The sequence below is a fragment of the Nicotiana sylvestris genome, chromosome 2 (genome assembly GCF_000393655.2).
Source record: "Nicotiana sylvestris chromosome 2, ASM39365v2, whole genome shotgun sequence".
In the NCBI taxonomy this organism is placed as follows: domain Eukaryota; kingdom Viridiplantae; phylum Streptophyta; class Magnoliopsida; order Solanales; family Solanaceae; genus Nicotiana; species Nicotiana sylvestris.
In genome coordinates this window covers 54,657,820-54,681,610 of record NC_091058.1, presented here as the reverse complement: position 1 = coordinate 54,681,610, position 23,791 = coordinate 54,657,820, and the positions used below count along the sequence as shown (strand labels likewise).

Here is a 23,791-nt window from a genome sequence, read left to right as displayed (position 1 = left end):
CGAGTGAGAGTTTGCTCAAACTCGGGTTAAGATAGCCCTTGGGCTTTTATGATCAAGTGAGAACTTGCTCGAACTTGAAGTAAAATTAGCCCTTAGGCTTTATAGATAGTCCCCGAATGAAAGTTTGCTTGAACTCGGCTAAAGATAGCCCTTGGGATTTTATGATCAAGTGAGAACTTGTTCGAACTTGAACTAAAGTTAGCCTTTAGGCTTTATAAATAGTCCTCGAGTGAGAGTTTGCTCGAACTCGGGTTAAGACAGCCCTTGGGCTTTTATGATCAAGTGAGAACTTGCTCGAACTTGAAGTGAAGTTAGCCCTTAGGCTTTATAGATAGTCCCAGAGTGAGAGTTTGCTCAAACTCGGGTTAAGATAGCCCCTGGGTTTTTATGATCAAGTGAAAATTTGCTCGAACTTGAAGTAGAGTAGCCCTTAGGCCTTTGTATTTGTTACACATTTTGGACGTCTCTGATCCGCGTTAATTTGGCCTTAGCCTCTTGAGTTCGGAACTTGCCTCTTGGGATTACTTTTGGTTTCACTTCGAGCTTGGCCGAAGTGTCAGTTCCCGAGTGGGGTGGCTGTGGCCTGTAAAATTGAGGGTCGCCTTTAAGGTCTTATGGTCTCGACATGTTAGTAGTTCGATTTCGTTTGTTTTTTGGATGGGAGTCCTCAAGCATGGGGTTAGTTGTTCAAACTTCTGTCATGAGCGGCCATTAAGCCTGTTTGCACAATAGATCAAGAGTATGAAATAGAATTTTTTTCTAAAAGCATGAGATACCAGCAAGGAAAAATACTTCTCTCAATAGATGATTATACATGCGCGCATGCTTGATATTAGGGCTCGAGTAACCTATATGGGCACATTCCATCTGACCGTTTGACCCTTAAAACATTTTCCTATCGAGGCCCCATTGTCATGAAGTAATTTCCTTGAAACAAAGTAGACATTCGAGGGTAATGCCCCTAGTACTCGAGGCTTATTGTAGGGAACCTCGAATACTGTTGAATTGCTCTAAGTTAGCATGAACAATGGTTGCCTCGTTAAAAACCTTGCCGAAAAAACCCATTTGGGACAAAACCGGTCTAAGGGAGAAAGAATGCAGCACATGCTTTAAGATCCAAAGCTTCGTGCCGATCTTTGTCGATAGCCTGCAAATGTTAGTCGAAAAAATAGAGAGAATCGGAATAGAGTCGTACCTTTATTCGGATTTTGGATATTTAACGTGATCTTCCTCAGCATTAGGCCCTCGTGAATTTTGACCTCAATCATTTCTCCTCTCATTTCGTGCGAAGCTTCGCCCAGACTCGCTGCCTCTACGGTATCCGTTGTACGGTTGATATCGATCTCTATTCGACCTCGACCCTCGCTCGATGTCCCTTTTGATCCTATCCATGGGCGTGCTAGGATAAACGGACCCCGAAGGAGTCCCTAGTTGATCATCCTCAACCCTGATCTTCGACAGATATCGATTATGTACGTCGGCCCAAGTGACAGCTAGATACTCAATTAAACTTTGCTTTAACTGCTGTTAAGCTATGGAACTCCGAGTGTTGAGACCTTGAGTGAAAGCTTGAACAACCTAGTCATCAGTGACCGGAAGCAAATCCATCCTTTCCGTTTGGAACCGAGATACGAATTCCCTGAGCATCTCGTTATTTTTCTGTCTTACCTTGAAAAGGTACGACTTCTTCGTTGCAATTTTAATGGCTCTTTTACAAAAGAATCTGCAAGCATAACAAACGAATCAAGAGAATTAGGGGGTAAGTTATGATACCATATTAAGGCCCCCTTTGATAGAGTCCCCCCGAATTTCTTTAGTAGTACATATTCAATTTCATAATCTTCCAAATCATTCCCTTTGATGGTGCACGTATACGAGGTGACATGTTCTTTCAGATTGGTCGTCCCATTATACTTGGGAATCTCGGCATACGAAACTTCTTGGGGATTGATTTTGGAGCCGCACCAGGGGGAAGGGTCTTTGCACGAGCTTTTTAGAATCCAGTCCTTCCAATATCGGTGGTGCCCCTGGTATTTGATTAACCCGCGAGTTGTACGTTTCTACTTTTTTATTATTAGTCTCAATTTTCTTTTCTCCTGACTCGATCCTTTTGGTGAGCTCCTCGAGCATTTTCATTGTTGCAGGATCGGTCCCTAGTCCGTTACCATTCGACCTTTCTAGCACTGGCTCGGTACGACGAGTGATTTCTGGATCAACCCTACTAAGAGTCTTATGTTGATTTTGTAACTGAGCAATAGCGGCTTGTTGAGCCTGTAGCATCTCGAATATTACTTGGAGGCTAACTCCCCCATCTTCTATACCCCGTGTTCCTTGGCCACCAAATCGGACTTCCCTGCATACACTTCCTCCAGGGTCTGCGCCTAAGTCCGCATTCAAAGCAATGTGTGAACTAACGTCGACTGGTTCTACAATCGGCACCTCCCCAGGGTTAATCGGTGGTACACTTGCTCTCGGAGCAACTACATTATTGTTTTCCCCGTGAAATCCAAAACCATCATCGCCATGTACGGGTGCATTTTGCGAGTTTGACATGTTTTAACCTGAAAACAAAAATTCTTGACAAGAACAAGTGTAAAAATAACGTTTGTTATCGGAATCAGTACTGAAGTAATCACTATTATCTTTAGCTCCACGGTGGGCTCCAAACTGTTTACCCTAAAATCCGAGTAACAATTAAGCTTATTTTGTAGTTTTAAAGAAATGTGATTTATTCCAATACGAATTGATCAACAATGCATCTAATCTGTAAATTTAAGAGTAAGGCAAGCCAAACCAATCATGTAAGCAGACTTCAACCTCGAGCAAGGGCAACCTCGAGGTAAATGAACAAGAACAATGAAATAATAATAAGACAATTCAGATGAACAATAGGCAAGAAAACGAAATGTATAAATTAAAGAAGTATGTTGAATCAAACCAGTGCTTAAGCAAGTCTTGACCTCGAGCTAATGGCCTCGAGGTACGTCAACAAGAACAGTAAAGTAAAGACAATAAAGTTAAGAGACAATTCTGATGAGTAATGAGCAAGAAAGTAAGAGAGTATATTCTTTTCCCAATGATTGATGATCGTTACAAATGATTGGGGTCTCCTTTATATAGTAGGGGAATCCTAAATAAGGTACAATCCTAATTGTAGTAGGGAATCTTATTATAACGCTGTCTAACTGCCTAGTACAAACCAGTTCCGAAATTACGCCGTGATCTTAGGGCGGCCGCGGGAATCTCGCTCTTTCTGTTATAAAACCATAATGGTATTATCTCGAGGTTGGTCGTACTCGGCCCCGGTGTTCATGGAGCTCTCCGATCTTCGAGTATAGTATTCTGCCATCGGGCTCGAACCCGGTCCATATTGAACTTGTTTCTCGATGCGACCCCTCGAGCCTACAAAATCGGAGACACATGATTTTACCGTATACAAGGTTGAGAATCCAAGCCAAGATGTATTTTTGGAGCTTAATTAGATAAATAGAACTTTGAAGTTTGATAGTTAAGTCGGGATTGAATTCGAGGGTCGAAGATCGAGTATATATATGAAAAAGTGAGAAAAAATGTTCATAGCCAAGATTTGCACTAACACGACCGTGTTCAAGGGTGTGTGGTATTTTAGTGACTTGGCAAATTGCATCAGGAAGCAAAAGGGGCAGTCTTCTAAATTTGTCCACTTACACGTGATGTTGGACTTTCTGTACCCCAAGGTTGCTGCCTATTTAATTGTTAGGCACAATTGTGCACTTCTCTGAAAAGCGCCACTAATGCGGCGTGCCGTGCGTCGCGCTGGGCGACGTACCAGTGCAATGTTTTTCGAGTCATCCCAGTTCGGTTCAGAGGGAGTATTTCAGTCCAAGACCGTCCATACTCGGTATAAATCGTAAACAAAATTTTTGAAGGAGATTCGACCTAGGAGAGTTTTGGGAGAGCTACCACGGCTTGAAGATACAAGATTTCATCAATTTTCTTGCAAACAATCGATACAAAAACGAGAGTTAGTATTGTAAAGTTGTCTTTGATTTTTTTTATGTTTTTAAATTTATTTGTGATGACTTTCGCCATACCTATAGAGTAGTTTATCCCCGGGGTTTTAATGGATATGATATTTTTATTGATATTTGTGAATTTAACTCTAGTTTAATTGTGTGATTACGTTTATGTAGCTTTGAATTGTTTGCAACTTTATTAACCGGTTTATTTAATCAAAAGAGGAATATTTTGGTGAGTTTGGTTTAATTTAGTGATACTAATCGAGAGAGCTTTTTGAATTATTGATTGAACCAAGTTAGGAGAATATTTGAGAGACGTTTTCCTAAAGACTACTCCATTAAACATATTCTTGCATATCTTCGCAGTGCTTCTTATTAGTTTATTTTATAGAGTTCAGGTTTAATCGAGAGAGAAATCTTAACCTTACGTTTAAGCTAATCATCGAATGAATTCGTGAAAATCATTAGAACATTAGAGTGAATTTAAATATAGTTAGATTGAATTTGACAATCAATAGTGTTCAAAATAATTTTCTGTACTAATTCAGGACTTATTTTTTTTTCTTTTTTTATTTCTTTTATTTTATTTTTTAGTTAACTTGTTTTCAAGATTTCTTTTGTAGTACCTGACAAGTGCTAGGGATAAAGCTTGAAGAAATAATCTTGATATTGAACTCTAATTACTGTTGAAGATAAAGTACAACCAGCTTAAGAAAATAGTTGCAGAGTTAGCAGCTGAACATTATAACAAGGTTGCTATATGTTGTTCTAGTTCACTATTGTTATGTTTTGGCTCTCCTAGCTGGCATGTCAGGCGCTATCACGGCAGGCTCGAATTTTGGATCGTGACAAGTATCTTGTACAATCTCTTGAAATTTTTTCATGGCCAGTGGAGGCAAACTTATAGCTATCAAAATACCCTTTTCTCCCATGTTATTTTTAAGAGGAAGACAAAAGCTGATCACAGATATAGCTTTTGGAACCCCTCCAAAAATGGGGACTCCCCATCCAAAATCTACTTCATCAAATCCAGCAGATCTATTATCTGAGATAATAAAATTCCAAGATTTTGTCAACTCCGGTCTCCCTTTAATCACCATTAAATCCGCCAGTGATCTGATGTATTCTTCGTTCATTTGATCTTTAACTTTCTTAACCAAATCAACTGCATACGTTAAAGGATTTGAACACAGCAATCCTGCTTTTGATACTGCTGCTGGAGAAACCCATGCATTCCCATAATATCCTAATGGAAGTTCGAATTTTAGTGATTTTCCACGTACATTAACAAGGTAAGTCAAATGGACAATCTCTTCGGGATGCAGACCAAGAGCAATCGTACGACACTTCCATAAAAACGCGACTAATAGCTCGAATTTTGTATAAATTGCACCTTGGTTTGGAGAAACTTGATCTTGAATTGCTTGCATCTCTTTATTTCCAAAGAAGAATGAGTGTTGTATCAACTTAGTATTGTTTTGATCCCATACATTAATATTATTTCTTGGGTGATCATCAAACTCATTGTGCGTACATGTAATGCATGGGGATGATCTAGCACTAAAGAGATGCCTTTGCCATACGGGTAATATAGTAGGTGTTGAAGCTCCTTGGATCAATTCAGTTAAGGCATTTAGAAACAATTTCACACCATAGGCATCCACCATAGTGTGATTAAATCTGAATCCAACAGCAAATCCCCCACAGCTAAAACGAGTCACCTATGAATATATATATGTATATATAGAGAAAGGGGGTAATCATATGTTAGCTTAATTACTATGGGAAATTAAATCATGAACAAAAAACTCTTGGCACACATCATGCTAATTAAGAAAAGAAGAAAATAATATGTCCGTCGTCATTTATCTATTTCCGATCCCATTATATGTTCATTGTATTATCGTTTTTTGTTTTTTCTAAGGGGTACATATCGATTAATTCATGTTATTTTGTCTATTAACAATATCAATAGTAACGACGTCGTCTAATATTAATGTCATTAAGATTTTGCAAAAAAGTTCTTTTATAGATGCGACATTTAATTTTAATATTTAGCAACTTATGTAAATACTAGATTTTTAAACATAATTTTGTTTTTTTGAAAATAGAGTACTTTATCCATCTAGTTTCATCAATATATCTATCTATATCTATACTATATTAAAAGCACGAAGACCCTTAACGAAATGCCGTTCGTCTTTTTTACCCTTTAAAAATAAATTTTACATTGGACAAAATTGTAATTTAAGTTATTTTCCTAAAATTTTGGGCATTAATTATTTCCTGTATTTAGGACTTAAGATTTTGCTTATATTCTTTCCTTATTTGAATACAATTTAAGACTCTAAAAAGACATCGGGCTAATTATTACTTGGGATTATTTGGAAATTTCACTTATTAATTTGGACGGTTGTAGCAAAGTTATTGGATTGTTAAATTACGTTTTAGCTATTACTTAGAATTATTTTAAGTCTTATTTATTTATTTTCACGATACCTAAATTTTTTTCTTAGAATGTAGAAGACCTAATATTTAGGACTACTTCTTTTTCTTTCCCTATATAAACTGTACTCTTTCAAGCATCACAAAAGGTGACGTTATATTTAAACACTAAAGTTTTCACAAATCTTAGATAGACTAATATTTAACATTTTGAAGTTAATTGTGAATTTTCACTTTACGTTTCCAAGAACTTAACCCTATACAATCGAAGTTCTATTTATTGTAGAAAGAATCTCGTTGTTAATTCATGTGTTAAAAATAAACTCATCTCAAAACAAATAGAATTTTTTTGATAATATGTAATTAGCGGCTTATTTGTATTATTTAGCTACAAATTTGGTTTGTCGCTATTTTTTTTAGATATAGTTGACCTGTTTAGAATACTCAACTTCATTTTGTACTACGTTCTGAGCTTTCAAAATTATCTAGATTGTTTTCATGCTTAGCAACATCATTCTCTACTTTGCTGTCTATTTATAATTAAAATTTGACAATTTTAAAAAATTATTAAATTTTTATCATATAACTCAAATAAATTATTTAATACTCCCTTCGTTTCAATTCAAATGACACATTTTTCTTATTAGTCTATTCGAAAAAGAATGACACATTTCTATATTTAGAAACAATTCAATTTTGAACTTTTTATTTTACCTACTTTACTCTTATTGAGAAACTTTTATAGCCACACAAATATCATGGCTCCACAAAGTTTTCCCCCCTTAAGCTTTTAGAATCATATGTTTCAAAAGTCTTCTTCTTTTTTTCTTCTTTAAACTTTGTGTCAAGTCAAACTATATCATCTAAATTGAGGAGAGAGTAATATTTATAAATTTTTTAAATTTTACATTCATTGAATAGGTGACCCTTAGCGAAATATCTTTTGCTTTTTTTTACCTTTAAAAGATGGGTCTGTGTGTTATTTTAATGGAGAATAAAATAAGCCAAATGTGTCCTCTTCTGTCTTTGTTCTTTCTCCACATTTTTGTGTAGAGAAAATGTGATCTACTTTTTATTGCGTCTTACACCTTCATGTAACAAATATATTTAGGAATAACCAGTATTCAACTTTAGGGTGTTTGGTTAAAGGCATCATTGATGGTAGAAAAATTTATGTTCTCATATTCTTGTCCTTTTCATTTTGTATTGTGAAGATTGAGAAGTTCTATGACAGAGTTTTTTTTTGATTATATTAAGTTAGCTAAATACAATCAACGATCAACAATCATTATTTTCAAAAATTCGGAGTTCTTTAATGTTTTACTTTATAATATATTTTTATGTAATTTTTAAATTTTTTATACTCATTGAGATGGAGTACACGTGCAACGCGCGTATCGTAAGACTAGTACTATATTAAAAGCAAGAAGACCTTAGCGAAATGTCGTTCGCCTTTTTTACCCTTTTAAAATAAATTTTACATTGAACAAAATAGTAATTTAAGTTATTTTTCTAATATGTAGAAATAGTTATTTTATTATTTTCCTAATATGTAGAGTTTGAAATCAACTAAAACTTTTCTTATTAAAGCTTTCCTTATTTAAAACACTATGTAAAATCTTAATTTTTAGGATATTAAAATCAACTAAGTAAATATCAAACGATTCGTTTGTATCATTTTTTTTTGTAACTACACATACAAATTAGGAAGGTAAATATCTCATGACTTTGATATAGAATTTTAAAGTTCTATTGGATGTGCACTTTTGTTCCAACTTAAATATTTGTACTATTGTATATACATCAATTTATAAAAAATTGAGTCCCTCTGTACATGTACTTCTAGCACAAGTTAGAGTTGGTGGCATTGAGAAAATCACTGGTACTTGAGCATTCGTGTTCATGTTATTTTTCGTAAAATATTAACTCAATATTACTTATTTTTAAAATTTATATTATAACTTATCAATTTTTCCTAGAAATTATACGGCCAACCTATTTATTCCCAAATCTCGAAAAGATAAAAAGATTAATTTTTTTGATATTTGACAAATCACAACAAGACAATTTTTGAGGACCTATGCGGAATTTTTTGAGGACTTATGTGGAATTGATTTTTTTTATTGAGTTAGTTAAATGGAATCAATATTCATCATTTTTGGAACTTACATTTTTTTTGTTAAAATTCTATTTAATAAGTTAAACATATTTCTTAATAATATTTATGAGAATTTTTAAGTATACATTAATCAATTTGGTACACGCGCAAAACGCGTATCCTAAAACTAGTTAGTTAAATAAAGCAAAATGTGACATTGAAATTACAGCGCAAGGAATAAATACCTGTAAGGGCGTTTTTGCTGTTCAAGAAATATAAAAGAAAAATTTTCATCTAAAAGTTTAAACTCTAAGGTAAAAAATATCTACACAATCATGTCATTTATTAAATAACTACAGATAAATCTCTTAATTGATAAATATTACTTACTATAATTGATAATTTCATAAAAATTCAAGTAACCCGCTGGTTGTATCACAAGTTAAAAAACCTTCACATTATCGGCGTATATATAACTTAAATCGTTCCATCTAAACCATACATAAGGGAGATTGTTTACCTGAACTAACAAAAGAGGGCAGCCAATGATAGCAGCTGAACCAGGCACACTATACAGCAGTTGATCCAAGTATGGACATGGTGGTTTAATGGAGTCTCCTAACTTATCAAGCTCCACTTGAGCATCAGCTTCTACAAACAAGATTCCTTCACCATTGCAATCCACAACAAGCTTCCTATCAGGCATTAATTCAATGATTCTACCGGCTAATGGATAGTAAAACACTAGTGTCTTTGACAGTCCTTCTTTAATAACTTTTACAGGATCTTTGCCTTCCATTGAAGGACTAAATTTGTAAAACATCAATATGGGAATTTGGAAACGAAGACTCCCTTGATCATCTATATCAGAAAGATGTTTTCTCTCACGAGGTGTTGCTGTTGCTGGGATTACTAATTCTGGCTTTTGCATCGCCATTGATATCACTAATGGTCTTGAACTTGACATAGTTTTGTTTGTGAATTGAAGTTTGCATTAATTCGATTTGGATTTATAGAAGTGTGTAAATGATCAATATCAGCCACATGAATGTCATGGATATTACAACATGTTACTTCTTCTGTTTCAATAATCAAAATATGTCATCTAAATTGAAACAAAGGGAATAATATTATTCCTTGTGAAAGTGGATAATTTAGTGGTATTATTATTTGTTTCTCCAAAATATAGGTAATTTGTGTTTAGTTAGCCTGTTATATTTGTTACTTTGTAATTATCCGAATTTACTTGATAGATTGTTTTTGTAATAATTTGACTAAAATTTCTCATCCCGCTGGTTGGTATATAGTCTCGTTACTTTCCTGAAAAATGAGGCGAAATAACATATTTTCTTATGGCAGAGGTTTAATTCAATCAGTACAAGTAAATAACTTGATATATCAGACTATGACGCGTGATAATCGCATGTAACTCATTTATTCCAATTTTTTTTCTAGTTATGTGTAATCGATGTCAATAACTTGTCCGAATATGAATTATTTTGTCATTACTTATGATTTGGTAATTCGTCTCTTGTTTTGTTCTAAGTTTGTCTTCTTGCTTAGCTGTATAGCACAACAAACTTTGAAAAGGATTGTGTCCAATCTATAAACAAACAACCTAAGACTCCTAGGCAACATGAACTCGTGAATGAGGATCACCAATAAGGCTAGTGATGATGGAAATATGGATGTTCTGGTGAAAGTGGAAAAGGATACTTGGAGGGTTGGGCTTTTGTTTTTGGTCTCAAGCAGAAAAGGGCCCATGGAGAATTGGTTTTAGGTAAAAATAGCACGGGCTAGCCAGTTTTTGGACTGATCATTCAAAAATAGTCAGCGTTTGCCAAGTCATTGAAAAATAGCCACTATTTTGCTGCAACAGAAACCGGTCCAATATAATATACTGGAGTTTGGAGTTACAGTATACCTTGCTGGAACTCGAGTATGCTGGAGTTCCAGTATACTTTGCTGGAGTATTTTCCAGATTTTGAACAGTGTTTTCGTTCAGATTTATCTTTACATGTAAAGTGTCTAAATTTCGATGACTTTAAAACTGTGGCTATTTTTGAATAACCACTCGTAAATCTGGATATTTTTGAATTTCTCCCTTGGTTTTAGTGGTTAAATGGGTTGGGCTGGTTTTTTCCTTCTTCTTTTTTAGAGAATTTGTGTTTGGGGTTGTGGAAAACAGTTATCAGATTTCCTCGAACTATGTCAAGCTGACACTGTGAATTTTAACCTACATGTTTTTTACCCATCTTAATCATATTACCCGTTAATGTTTATCGAGCTAGAGATTTACCTATATTACCTAATAAATAACCTGATCGGATAAATACCTTTTTATATTATGAGTACATAAAAGTTAAACTCTTCCTAAGTTAATCCAAAGTCGCTATGCCTGAGAAGTACGACGATAGTGTTAGGTACAATACAGCAGCAACCTTCACTAGTTTACTTTAGAAACGGAGTCTGTACAATGGACTAACATCATATGCATGAATCAAGACAAATAAAATAAGAGCACTATAGAAACACAACACTGAAACCTTTACGCACAATTCAGTTACCAAAAGCAGTTGTAGCTGATGAACCAATTCCCTCTTCAATATTATTCTTCCACCCTTTGCTCTTTTCCAACTCCTTTGCGGTATCATAAGAAAAAAGAAGTAATACACCAAAAGAAACCCTGTCCAGCCCGCAAATCTTATGAACGAATCTTTATCTATTGATCCTTGAAGGAAAATGTTAATTGCTAATATTGATGCTGATGGCAACCAAGGCACAAGAGGCACACCCCATAGCTTTGGATTACGAGCTTGAGGAACAAATATGTAAATCGCCGCAGTTGCCATTGTTGGGTTTTGTTATTAATAACAAAAGAGATTTGAATGGAAAATGGTGGGAAAAGAAACGGAAGGAAGTGAAATTTTGAATTAGTTCACTTTACTAATGCACTTTGTTCCTCATGGGAAGAAGGAAAGAAAATCTTTGTGTATATATATTGTCACACCTCCTTTTTACACCCCGAGAGGTATATAAGGGAGTTTTTCCTGACATTATTCGAAATGAGATTATTTATTCAATTCAGAGTTGCCACTTGGGATAGTTTATTTGGTGTTCCAAGTCCCCGAAGGAATTCTGTGAGGGCCATGGGTGATCCTTTTGAAGTCGAGTTTCCTTTTGAAGTCTGCGAACCAGAAATTTTGAATAAGGAATTCTGTTAACCCGGGAGAAGGTGTCAGGCATTTCCGGGTTCCGTGGTTCTAGCACGGTCGCTTAAACTATTACAATTGACCTATTATCCGATTTTATTACATGTTTTAGCCTATGGTATATTTTAACTGATTAACTGCTTTTAATTAATTTTAGGAGAAGATTCAACGTTATTTAAAACACGCCTTGAACCACGCCACATGAAATGAACCCGCGATCCACGAAACATTTTATTTAACGTTGTTGAGAATTGGAGTTGGGTCACATGAAATGCACACCCGAGTTTAAGGAAATTAATTTAAATAGCACGCCTAAAGCAACTACGCACTTTCAAGTTTGCGAGGGCCATGGAAAATTTAACTAAATGGTATACCTCGATTTCTAAAGGGTTAAAATTAATTAAGTGAGGGCCATGGGTTTTGAGATTTTATTTGGCATGACACACCTTGATTCTAATTTTAAAGGAAGTTCGAACTAAGCTTTTGAGGGCCATAAATTATATCTTACTTAATATGGCTCGCCTTAAATCTAATTGTTTAAATGATTTCTTATTTTAAGTCATGAGGGCCATAAACTATTGGTGTTATTTAATATGACACACCTCAACTTAAGAAAGCTTAATTAATTTAAACAAATACAATTCGGAACCATTGTTTGCACGAACATCTGCTGCAGAAAAACGTTGGGCTTCTGGGTTGAATCCAACCCAAGAGAATGGACGGGCAAGGGACAGTCCAGGTTATTGGGTCCTTCCACCAACTGGGCCATCATTAGGCCCGACTCTTAGAATCAAATAATTTGTACAAAATCATTCAAGCACAAATCAACTAAGGCTACATGAAACATGAAATTGAATTAACATTTTTAACTTCTGAATTTTAACTATTTAAGAACAAATTAACTAGTTGAGTTTCTGAATTTTAACTTTCATGCATTTTGGGCAAGGTCTATTATGGGAAAAATTCAGCGGCAACAAATAAACGAGCTACTGGGATCAAGAAGCAGACCCAAGTAGCAATGGGCATACCATTCTCCCTTGCAAATGACCTCAAAGTCCAAGGCCCAAGGAACCTAAACCTTGCAAAAGCCAAGGCTGAGGAGCAAGGATTCTGGATCGAATCCATACCAAAGCAGAATTAGCATTTTTTTCCCTCAAACTAACAATATAGCCCAATAGACTTTCAGGAATACACAATAGCTTGAAACCCAAGGAAAGTTTTACATGCTGTTGATTTACGTTACACCCCCAAAGGCAAGGCTATCGAGTGTTCATGCTTTAACTCAATTCCAAGCTAAACTCACAAATAAACATATGAAACTTAAACTCAGCTAAATTCTTTCTCAATACCAACAACAACAGAATCCAGGGAATTAACATATTATTCACTTGAATCCAAAATCATACTCGAACTCTCAACAGAATCAAATCGACAAGCAAACATTGATTCACTTTACAACATTTCAATACCATGAGAAAAACTAAATTAACATGCATATTATTGGATTTACTACAGAATACTAAGGAAATGAAAGAAAAGAAGAAATAAAGCTCAAATACGACTTGTATTCAATCAGGTTTCAACTCGAAATACATGTTCACATTCGCTTGTTGTTCATAGTTTGAAGAATACATGGAGTGCAATAGAAAACAAGGAATTAACAACAGCAATGTAACCGTGCTAAATTAGTAAATCAACCAAACTTTCAAACCAGCTCAACCAATCTAAAACCGAGATGCCTGATTTGGAACTTTCAGAAATTCTGATAAACCAAAAGGAAGCAAAGAACTAGAAACCAAAGCCAATTTTTAAGCAAATTTCAGTGTTTCAAAGTTGGAAAGAGACTCAGCTGTTTACTAGCTTTTTTGGTGTTTTCAATTCTCCAAAACCTGACTTGAGAGTGAAGCAATTACCCTTTTATAGAGAAGTTTTAGGGCAGCAGAAATAAATTTCACTTTTTGCCCTTTACTCCTTTTTGAATTTTCGTATTTGCTAATATGTCCTCAATTTTAAAATTAGTTTTTCAAAACAGTCCTAAACTCACCATCCAAGAAACTTTCCAAGTCAGTTATAAATGATTCCCTAACCTAAATTCCCTAAACTAACCCTTAAACCCCCTGTTTTTACCCCAGCCTACCACATGGGTCAATTCTGACCCAAGACTCAAACCACAATGAACGGGCTTCTCTTAAAATGGGTTAGAAATGACCCCAAGGCCCAAAACCAATCAGAAATCCATTTGGTAATTCATGAGAAACAGAAGAAGAAACCAATTAAATAATTTCAAAACCAAAATCTAAATTAAATGACTGATTTCCTTTTAAACTAAATAATGAGTTAGAATTAATTACATTATCAAGTTGAAACAAAACTAAGTAGACTAACTACAAAACTAAAACAAGAAAGGCAAGAATCAGAACTTTAACATAAAAGCTAAGCAGCTGAATAAACGAAATCAGTGAAAAGCTTTTGAAGGTTGAATAGGAAACTGGAAAACAAATAGAATATACCAGACCACGAACCAATCCACAGGGAAAAATCTAGGTTTGAACCTTTATCGACTTTTAGTCAGAGTAAAAACTGACTAAAGAAAGGGAGAAGAAAAGAAGAGGAAAGGAAGTGACATAACACAAAAGGACAAAAACGTGCAAGAAAACTTACCTACATAACTTGAAGCCGACACTGGAACTCCGATTTAACCAAAAAAAATGCTAATCGCTTGTTCTTGGTCAAGAAAAAACGAACATCATTGCTTAGTGTTAAATCGACCTTGAGAACTTCAGGAAAATCGGGGATTAAACCTTGCATGTCGCAGATTCAAAGTTAAGGCAATTTTGGGGTTAGGGCTTCAAACTTTGATTCAATATTCGAGCAATTGTGGAGGGATTCGAGGGAAGTTAGTTAGGGATTGGGAAAGAGTAGGTCATGGGGGTTTTATGGTGTTGTTTTGAGGCGGATTAGAGGCGCCACCGCCACTGGAGAAGGCAGGGGATTTGGGGTGGTGCTAGGGTTTGAGTCTGATGAGGGAGAAGAAGTGAATGTAGAGAGATGAAATGGGGGGGGGGGTCGATTAGACAATAATATATTTTTAGGGGACTCAGTTCCGGACCGTTCGATCAAACGAGATCGACGGTCCTGATTGGGGGTAATTGAAACGGGGTCGTTTGGATCAGACTGGGTATTTGGACCGGGTAAGGCGTGGGGTTGGGCCGGTTTGAGGTGGCTTTTTCCCGGCAAAATCTTTTGGGCCTAGGGAATTTTAACTAAAAAGGTCCAAACCAGACTTCTCTTATTTTAAAATCTTTTCTCTTTTTTTCAAGTTCAAATTTTCTTTTTCTTTTCCAAATAAAAAAATCTAAATTATCTTCTACAAACTAAATTAATCTACCAATATAAACTAATTGCTCTTCATAGTAGTTACAAAAATTAATTAAGTCCTAAATTAGGAAAAAAACTATAACAATTCGAAAATTTAAGAGTTAAAAATGCAAAATGAACTTTTTTTGTGATTTTTTTATTTTTGTGAAACAACTAATTTGCTAATTAATCTAAAATATAAAATTAAATCCTAAATGCAAATGCAATGTATTTTTGTATTTTTCATGAATTAAACAAAATAAAATATGCACACAAAATGTAAACAATCAGGAAAATTCTACAATAATTCCTAAAATAACAAATTTTTTTTTTTTTGGAATTCTGTAGGAGTAATTCATGTGAGGCAAGAAATCATGTGCTCACAGCTGCCCCTCTTTGCTCAAGGACCCGAAGGTTTTTCGGGCAAAGATAAAATGAGCAATTATGAGGGATTTTTGCTTGTTTGAAACTCCATGAGAAGCATTTTTTGAAAGAGCCTGACCGAACCTTGCTTCAGAGGTTGCCTAATTATCCTTGGCTATAAAGGAATCATGTCAGTGTAGTTCTGAAAGTTTCGGTAGCTGGGACTACCAGAGAGCTGTGATTTTACTGTTGTTGCTGCTGCTATTGCTTGCTGAACTCCTTATTTCACCAAAATAAAAAGTAAAAAGCTAAACTAGCCAAACCTATCAACTATGAGTTACAAGATTCCTATCTATAAATCTTCTGAAACTTGATCTTGAGTCTTGGCTGGTTCTTGCTGCTGACTCCGATCAGAATCTTGATGCTCGTTAGCTGTAAACCGTTGGTTCATTCTTCAGCTTTGGATCAAGATGGGACACACGAAGCCTGTGACTTCAATCATATCTTGAGCAGTCCATATCCTTCTCCACTTCAGCACTTTGAGTTCATTTCTTTTTTCTCTTTTTCTTCTTTTCTTTATTTTATATTGAGACTCATTCTTTTTGGTCGTCTCAGACCTTGTGCCTCGAGGCCAAACCTGCTCAGACACCAAAACAAACAAATGAACAAAATTTTTCTGCCCTAGTTTTCACTAGGAAAATTTTGTAAGTTATTTGTAACTAAAATCTAAATTATTTCTTTTTTTGAAAACGATAAAATAAGGATTTTGTGTCTTTAGGAGGAAAAGATTAGGGATTGGAGCCCTATATCTATAAAAAACTCAACCAGGGGGTGGTGATCCTATGTTGGCAAAAGGGCAAACTAGGGGATGAAGACCCTATGTCTAAAAATCTCAACTCGGGGTTGGAGACCCTATGTTGGCAAAAGGCGACAAGGGGATAGAGACCCTATGTCTAAAATCTCAACTAGGGGTTAGAGACCCTATGTTGGCAAAAGGCGACTAGGGGATGGAGACCCTATGTCTAAAATTCTCAGCTAGGGGTTGGAGACCCTATATTGGCAAAAGGAGAGTAGGGGATGGAGACCCTATGCCTAAAAATCTCAACTAGGGGTTGGAGACCCTATATTGGAAAAAGACGACTAGGGGATGGAGACCATATGTCTAAAATCTCAACGGCGACTAGGGGATGAAGACCCTATGTCTAAAATCTCAACAAAGGGGTTGGAGACACTATGTTGGCAAAAGGGCGACTAGAGGATGGAGACCCTATGTCTAAAAATATCAACTAGGGGTTGGAGCCCTATGTTGGCAAAAGTCAACTAGGGAATAGAGACCCTATGTCTAAAATCTCAACTAGGGATTGGAGCCCTATGTTGGCAAAAGGCGACTAGGGAATGAAGGTCCTATGTCTAAAAATCTCAACTAGGGATTGGAGCCCTATGTTGGCAAAAGGAGACTAGGGAATGGATGCCCTATGTCTAAAATCTCAACTAGGGATTGGAGCCCTATGTTGGCAAAAGGCGACTAGGGGATGAGGACCCTATGTCTAAAATTCTCAACTAGGGAATGGAAGCCCTATGTCTAAAAATCTCAACTAGGGATTGGAGCCCTATGTTGGCAAAAGACGACTAGGGAATGAAGACCCTATGTCTAAAAATCTCAACTAGGGATTGGAGCCTGTGTTGGCAAAAGGCGACTAGGGAATGGAGGCCCTATGTCTAAAAATCTCAACTAGGGATTGGAGCCCTATGTTGGCAAAAAGCGACTAGGGAATGGATGCCCTATGTCTAAAATCTCAACTAGGGATTGAAGCCCTATGTTGGCAAAAACTGACTAGGGGATGGAGGCCCTATGTCTAAAACTCTCAACTAGGGATTGGAGCCCTATGTTAGCAAAAGGCGACTAGGGAATGGAGGCCCTATGTCTAAAATCTCAACTAGGGGTTGGATACCCTATGTTGGCAAAAGGGCGACTAGGGGATGGAGACCCTATGTCTAAAAATCTCAACTAGGGGTTGGAGCCCTATGTTGGCAAAAGGAAACTAGGGAATGGAGGCCCTATATCTAAAATCTCAACTAGAGATTGGAGCTCTATGTTGGCAAAAGGCGATTAGGGAATAGATGCCCTATGTATAAAAATCTCAACTAGAGATTGTAGACCTATGTTGGCAAAAGGGCGACTAGGGGATGGAGACCCTATGTCTAAAAATCTCAACTAGGGGTTGGAGCCCTATGTTGGCAAAATGCGACTAGGGAATGGATGCCCTATGTCTAAAATCTCAACTAGGGATTGGAGCCCTATGTTGGCAAAAGGCGACTAGGGAATGGAGGCCCTATGTCTAAAAGTCTCAACTAGGGATTGGAGCCCTATGTTGGCGAAAGGCGACTAGCGGATGGAGACCCTATGTCTAAAATAAAATCAACTAGGGGTTGGAGACCCTATGTTGGAAAAGCGTAAAAAAATTGAGATTTGGGATTCTAAACTACCATTCTTTTTGCATTTTCTTCTTATCTCTTTCTTTTAATATTGTTTTCCTTTATCTTTTTTTTTTCATGAAATAAGTAAATGCGTGAAAAAATTTGGAGGGGACTTCCCTTTTTATGGATTGTTGCTGCAAAGCTATTTCTGGCACTTGCGCATTTCTTTTTCTCTTTTTTTTTGTTTGCACCTGCTTCTTGCACGGTAGCTTTGGATTGCACCTATTTCAAATTTTCAAATAAAGAACAATTGTTAGTTTGAAATGGTGGTTGGTTTTGTGGCCTTGATTGTTTTTGATCACTTGATCTTGGCCCAACTCTTTTGGTGAGAACCTCTACTACTTGCTGGCTTTTCTGAAGATTGATCTCTCTTCTAAAACCCAGGAACTCAATTTTTCCAAATTTTCCAGATGACGGTTCACCCGTGTGGGGGTTTTGGTCCTTTTACCTTATTCTGCCTCTAAGGGCTTTTGAGTTTGGATTTCTTTTCATTTTCAATGACTTTGATTTCAAAGTATCGGCCATCATGGCCAGTCAGGATCGACTTGATACGCCCGTTGAGGCTAGGTACTTTTCTTTGGACTTGGCTTTTATTAAGCAGACCCTGTAAAACTAATCTTGCCACATTTTCTTTGTATTAGTTTCAGAACAGAGTTAGACCGAAAGGGATTCAAAAAAAAGTAAACAAAGGACAAGAAAGTGAATTTAAGGAAAAATGTCCCTTTGAGGGAGGTGAGAAAGACTTATCTGGAGTGCATGCAGACTTCAATAGACATGACATGCTTCTTGGACTGGATACCTGATCTGCACAACTATCCAACTTCTCATAAACCCATTGCGATCCGTGTTATAAACTCGAGAAACCTTTCCAGGACTCTTTTAACACCAATGGTGGTGAGGGTTTCTTCTTTTCAATCAACGGCGCCCTTTGCGGGTTTTCGCCAATCGACCTCTCTTATTTCTCTTTTCACCGTCGCCTATAGTGCTCTTACAAGTTTTCACTAACAAGACTCTCTCATTTTTCAGTTTCTCTGCTCACCATCGCCTTACGGTGCCCGTAGGTTTTCACTAATAAGACTCTCTCATTTTATTTCTCTCATCTTAATTGCACTGGATCCAAACAACTGCATTCTCTGATCTTGAAAATCTTTCACCGATTGATCGGAAGGACTTGGACAAGGTTTGGGTAACAAGAAACTTGAATCAAAATACAACTTTGGAACCGTTCAAGCGGGATCATCGCCGAACCATTATAACATCTACCCCAGTTTTGCTTTTGGGGGAAATTGGATTTTTGTTTTGGTGTGACTGAACCCTAGAGAGAGGCTGCCTACGTATCCTTTCAGAATCAAGTCGAACGTAGTTCAGGGAAACATTTTGTTTTTTGTTGTTTTGTTGTTTTTCTTTTCTTTTGATGTTTTTTTCAAACATCTTCAAGTTCCAAAGAGGGTAATGAAAGGAAGATAACCAGCTCAAAGGGTTAGCAAAGGATTAGAGTGTTTGGGGTAGCGAGAATGAAAGCCTTCGTCATCCCACTCGGATAATGTTATTGCTGCAAAAGGATTAGACATAGTACCTTTTGACTGCATCTGCATTTACAGCTATTTCAGGGTCATTCCTTCAATGTCTCCCAGATATAATGCCCCTTTTAGCAACAATTTTCTGATAATGTATGGGCCTTTCCAGTTAGGAGCAAACTTTCCTTTTGCTTCTTGGTGATGGGGAGAAATACGCCTTAAGATGAGTTACCCCACTTCAAAGTTTCTAGGCCGCACTTTCTTGTTGTAGGCATGGGCCATTCTTTGTTGATACAATTGCCCGTGGCAAACTGAGACCATTCGCTTTTCATCGATCAGGGTTAGCTGTTCCAGACGGGTTTTGACCCACTCACTATCTTCAATTTCAGTTTCAACAATGATCCGAAGAGAAGAGATTTCAACTTCTGCGGGTATTACAGCTTCAGTGCCATAAACCAAAAGATATGGGGTTGCTACGACTGATGTGCGCACAGTAGTGCGATATCCTAATAATGCAAATGACAACTTTTCATGCCACTGCCTGGAACTTTGAATCATCTTTCTCAAAATCTTTTTGATTTTCTTGTTTGCTGCCTCGACGACACAATTGGATTTGGACCGATAAGGAGTAGAGTTCGATGCGTGATCTTAAAATGCTCACTTATCTTCCTTATCAAGTGACTATTCAAGTTTGCAACATTATCTATAATGATAGTTGCAGGGATACCGAAACGGCAGATGAGATTGGAGTGCACGAAGTCTACCACAACTTTCTTGGTGACAGATTTGAGAGTAATTGCTTCAACCCACTTTGTGAAGTAGTCGATAGTGACCAATATGAATCTACACCCATTTGAAGCTTTTGGCTCGATCGGCCTAATGACATCCATGCCCCAGGCAACAAATGGCCAAGGTGCTGACATATGATGCAGTTCTGTGGGCGGTGCATGAATCAAATCACCGTGCACCTGACATTGATCATTTTCGGACAAAACTGAAGTAATCTTTTTCCATAGTCATCCAATAATATCCTGCTCCAAGGATCTTCTTTGCCAAAGCATACTCGTTCATGTGGGGTCCGCACACTCCTGCGTGCACTTCATACATGATTCTTCCGGCCTCTTCGGCATCAACACATCTTAACAAGTTGAGATCTGGAGTCCTTTTGTATAAGACCTCACCGCTCAAGAAGAAACCGCTTGCGAGCCGTCTGATGGTTCACTTTTGGTCTCCACTAGCTTACTCGGGGTATTCTTTAGTTTTTAGAAATCTTTTGATATCATGATACCATGGCTGGATATTTGGTTCTGCCTCAACCGTATGTAGTAACCTTTCCTTTCCTGGATTTGGATTTCTAACGGGTCAATGTGGGCATTACTTGGGTATGGCAGCATCGAGGCCAGAGTAGCGAGTGCATTGGACAATTCATTGCGACAACAAGGGATGTACCTGAACTCGACTAACTTGAACCAGCTGCTAAGATCTTCCACATGTTGCTTGTAAGGAATAAGCTTGACATCTCGAGTCTCCCATTCTCTCTGAGCTTGTCGGATAATCAGATCTGAATCTCCCATGATTAACAATTCTTCGACATCTTGGTTAATTGCCATGTTCATACCCATAATGCAGGTTTCATACTCGGCAGTGTTGTTTGTGCAGAAAAACCGAAGCTGGGCTATGGTTGGATAATGCTGACCAGTGGGTGAGATCAAAATAGCTCCAATTCCAACACCTTTTGCGTTCACAACTCCATCAAAGAACATTTTCCAAGAATGGATGTCTTCTGATGTTATCTCAACTGAATTTACCTCTTCATCGGGAAAGTAGGTGCTCAAGGTCTGGTATTCATCATCAACAGGGTTTTCAACCAAATGATCTGCTAAAGCCTGGGCTTTCATTACCGTGTGGGTGACATAGACTATGTCAAATTTAGTGAGCAGGATCTTCCATTTTGCTAACCTCCCTGTAGGCATTGGCTTCTGGAATATATTTAAAGGGTCCAACCTGGTAATGAGGCAAGTGGTATAGGCCGACAAGTAGTGCCTAACCTTCTGAGTGACCCAAGTCAGAGCGTAGCAAGTCCTTTCCAACAGGGTATATTTGGCTTCATAGCTTGTGAACTTTTTGCTCAAATAGTAGATCTCCTGCTCTCTTTTCCCCGTCACGTCATGTTGTCCGAGGACACATCCAAAAGAATTCTCCAAGACTATCAAATACAGGAACAAAGGCTTCCCAGGTTCAGGTGGGACCAAAATTGGTGGGTTCGACAGGTATTCTTTGATTTTGTCAAAAGCTTCTTGGCACTCGTCTGTCCATTTAATTGCTGCATCTTTCTTTAATAGCTTGAAGATGGGTTCACATGTAGAAGTCAACTGAGCAATGAATCAGCTAATACAGTTCAACCTTCCCAATAGGCTCATAACCTCTTTCTTGGTTCTTGGAGGAGGAAAATCTCGAATAGACTTTATCTTTTTGGGTCTAACTCGATACCCTTACGGCTGACTATGAATCCCAATAGTTTGCCAGACGGAACCCCGAATGCACATTTGGCTGGGTTTAGCTTCAAATCATATTAACGTAGCCACTCAAAGAATTTTTTCAAGTCCCGAACATGGTCGTCCTGGGTTCTGGATTTAATGATCACATCATCTACATACACCTCAATTTCTTGGTGCATCATGTCATGAAAAATGGCGGTCATGGCCCTCATATAGGTTGCCCTGACATTCTTCAGACCAAAAGGCATGAACCTGTAACAGTAGGTGCCCAGAGTGTGGTGAAAGCTGCCTTTTCCACATCCTCTTCATCCATCAACACCTGGTGATATCCTGCATAACAATCCACGAAGGACTGTATCTCATGTTTGGCGCAGTTATCAACAAGGATGTGGATGTTTGGCAAAGGGAAGTTATCCTTGGGACTTGCTTTGTTCAGATCTCTGTACTCCACATACACTCGGGTTTTCCCGTCTTTCTTTGGCACTGGAACTACATTGGCTAACCATGTGGTGCATCGAACCACTCGGATCACCCCTGCTTTTATCTGTTTTGTAACCTCTTCTTTAATCCTGTCACTGATATCAGTTTTAAACTTTCTTTGCTTTTGCTGGACAGAGGGATAATCAGGGTAGGTTGGAAACTTGTGAAGCACCAAATCAACACTTAGTCGTGGCATGTCATCATATGACCAAGAAAACACATCTTTGAATTCAAACAAAAGTTGGATCATTGCATCCCGAGTTTTTTCATCTGTGTGAATGCTTATCTTAGTTTCTTTGACTTCTTCAGAACTGCCCAAATTAACTAGCTCGGTATCATTTAAGTTCAGCTTAGGTTTATTCTCAAATTGTTCCAATTCTTGATTTATTTCCCTAAAAGTCTCTTCTTCATCATATTCCGGTTCTTGGTTCATTATTTCACAATTAGACAATTTGTTTGGATCTGGGCATGAAATCTGCAAGCATGTCATGTTATTTAAAGCCGCATTATTAGAATTGAATGAAGAAATAAGAAAAAGTAACAAAAATCAGAAAGAATAAAGAGAGATGAACGATGAAATATTGATTTCATTTCTTTGAATTTTGAAGATAACAGGGTTTACATTGGAAATAAAAGAAAGGAAACTAAAGAAAACATCCGAGTTACACCCTGAAATAACTCGTGATGCAGAAAAAGTGGTAGGACTAAACTACCAGGATTCCCGCCTGATTGGGAACGAAGTAGCCTTCTAATTTTGTAGCTTGGCATTGGGTCCCATGTATAGCACCTTAGCGGTGCTTGACCCTTCTCCCCGCTGAACCATGTGAGTTTCATACAACATCTACCTCATAGCCCCACAGATTTATTCAATTTCCTCGGCCGTGAAGGCCTCATCTTCCTCTTTCTTATTGTAATTAGGCCTGACAAATGTTCTATAAAGATGCAGAATCGGCTGAGGCAAGACCCAACCATTGTTCTTTCGTTCATCTGCCCATTTGTCATCAGTGGGCGTGGTCTAGAATCCCACCCCAAAGAACTTCTTGCTAGCAACCAGAGTAATGGGTTCAGTGATTCCTTCCAATGACGTCACGAGCCCCTTCCCGGGTTTGTAACCATGCCTGATCATTTCTTTGGCAACCATAATTGACGCATTTGAAAGAAAGGGTTAAGGGCAAGGGTTTCCTTCTTCACATTGGTCCGCGAACACAACCTTAAAAGCTTGATAGACTATATGTTCACTTCCTTCTCTAGCTTCAAGACACGGGACTGATGGGTCCCGGTAGATCGACTGCTCATCTTCTCCGTGAACTACAATCTCCTGATCTTCATGCTCGAATTTCACCAT

The 23,791-nt window shown here is 37.4% G+C and overlaps 1 protein-coding gene across 1 annotated transcript; it reads right to left on the bottom strand.

Moving 5' to 3' along the window:
• Nucleotides 1–4,641: 4,641 nt before the first annotated feature.
• On the bottom strand, nt 4,642–9,600 carry LOC104227468 (methanol O-anthraniloyltransferase-like). The gene is made up of 2 exons (XM_009779710.2): nt 9,062–9,600; nt 4,642–5,719 (listed from the first exon to the last, which is right to left on the bottom strand). Exons 1-2 carry the CDS (start codon nt 9,506–9,508, stop codon nt 4,781–4,783), a joined length of 1,386 nt encoding a protein of 461 aa, XP_009778012.1. The 5' UTR covers nt 9,509–9,600; the 3' UTR covers nt 4,642–4,780.
• Nucleotides 9,601–23,791: the final 14,191 nt, after the last annotated feature.

Coding starts and splice junctions, on each gene's coding strand:
- LOC104227468 (XM_009779710.2), bottom strand. CDS start 9,508: ATGTCAAGTTCAAGACCATTAGTGATATCAATGGCGATGCAAAAGCCA. Junction 5,720..9,061: donor GCCCTCTTTTGTTAGTTCAG/GTAAACAATCTC, acceptor ATATATTCATAG/GTGACTCGTTTTAGCTGTGG.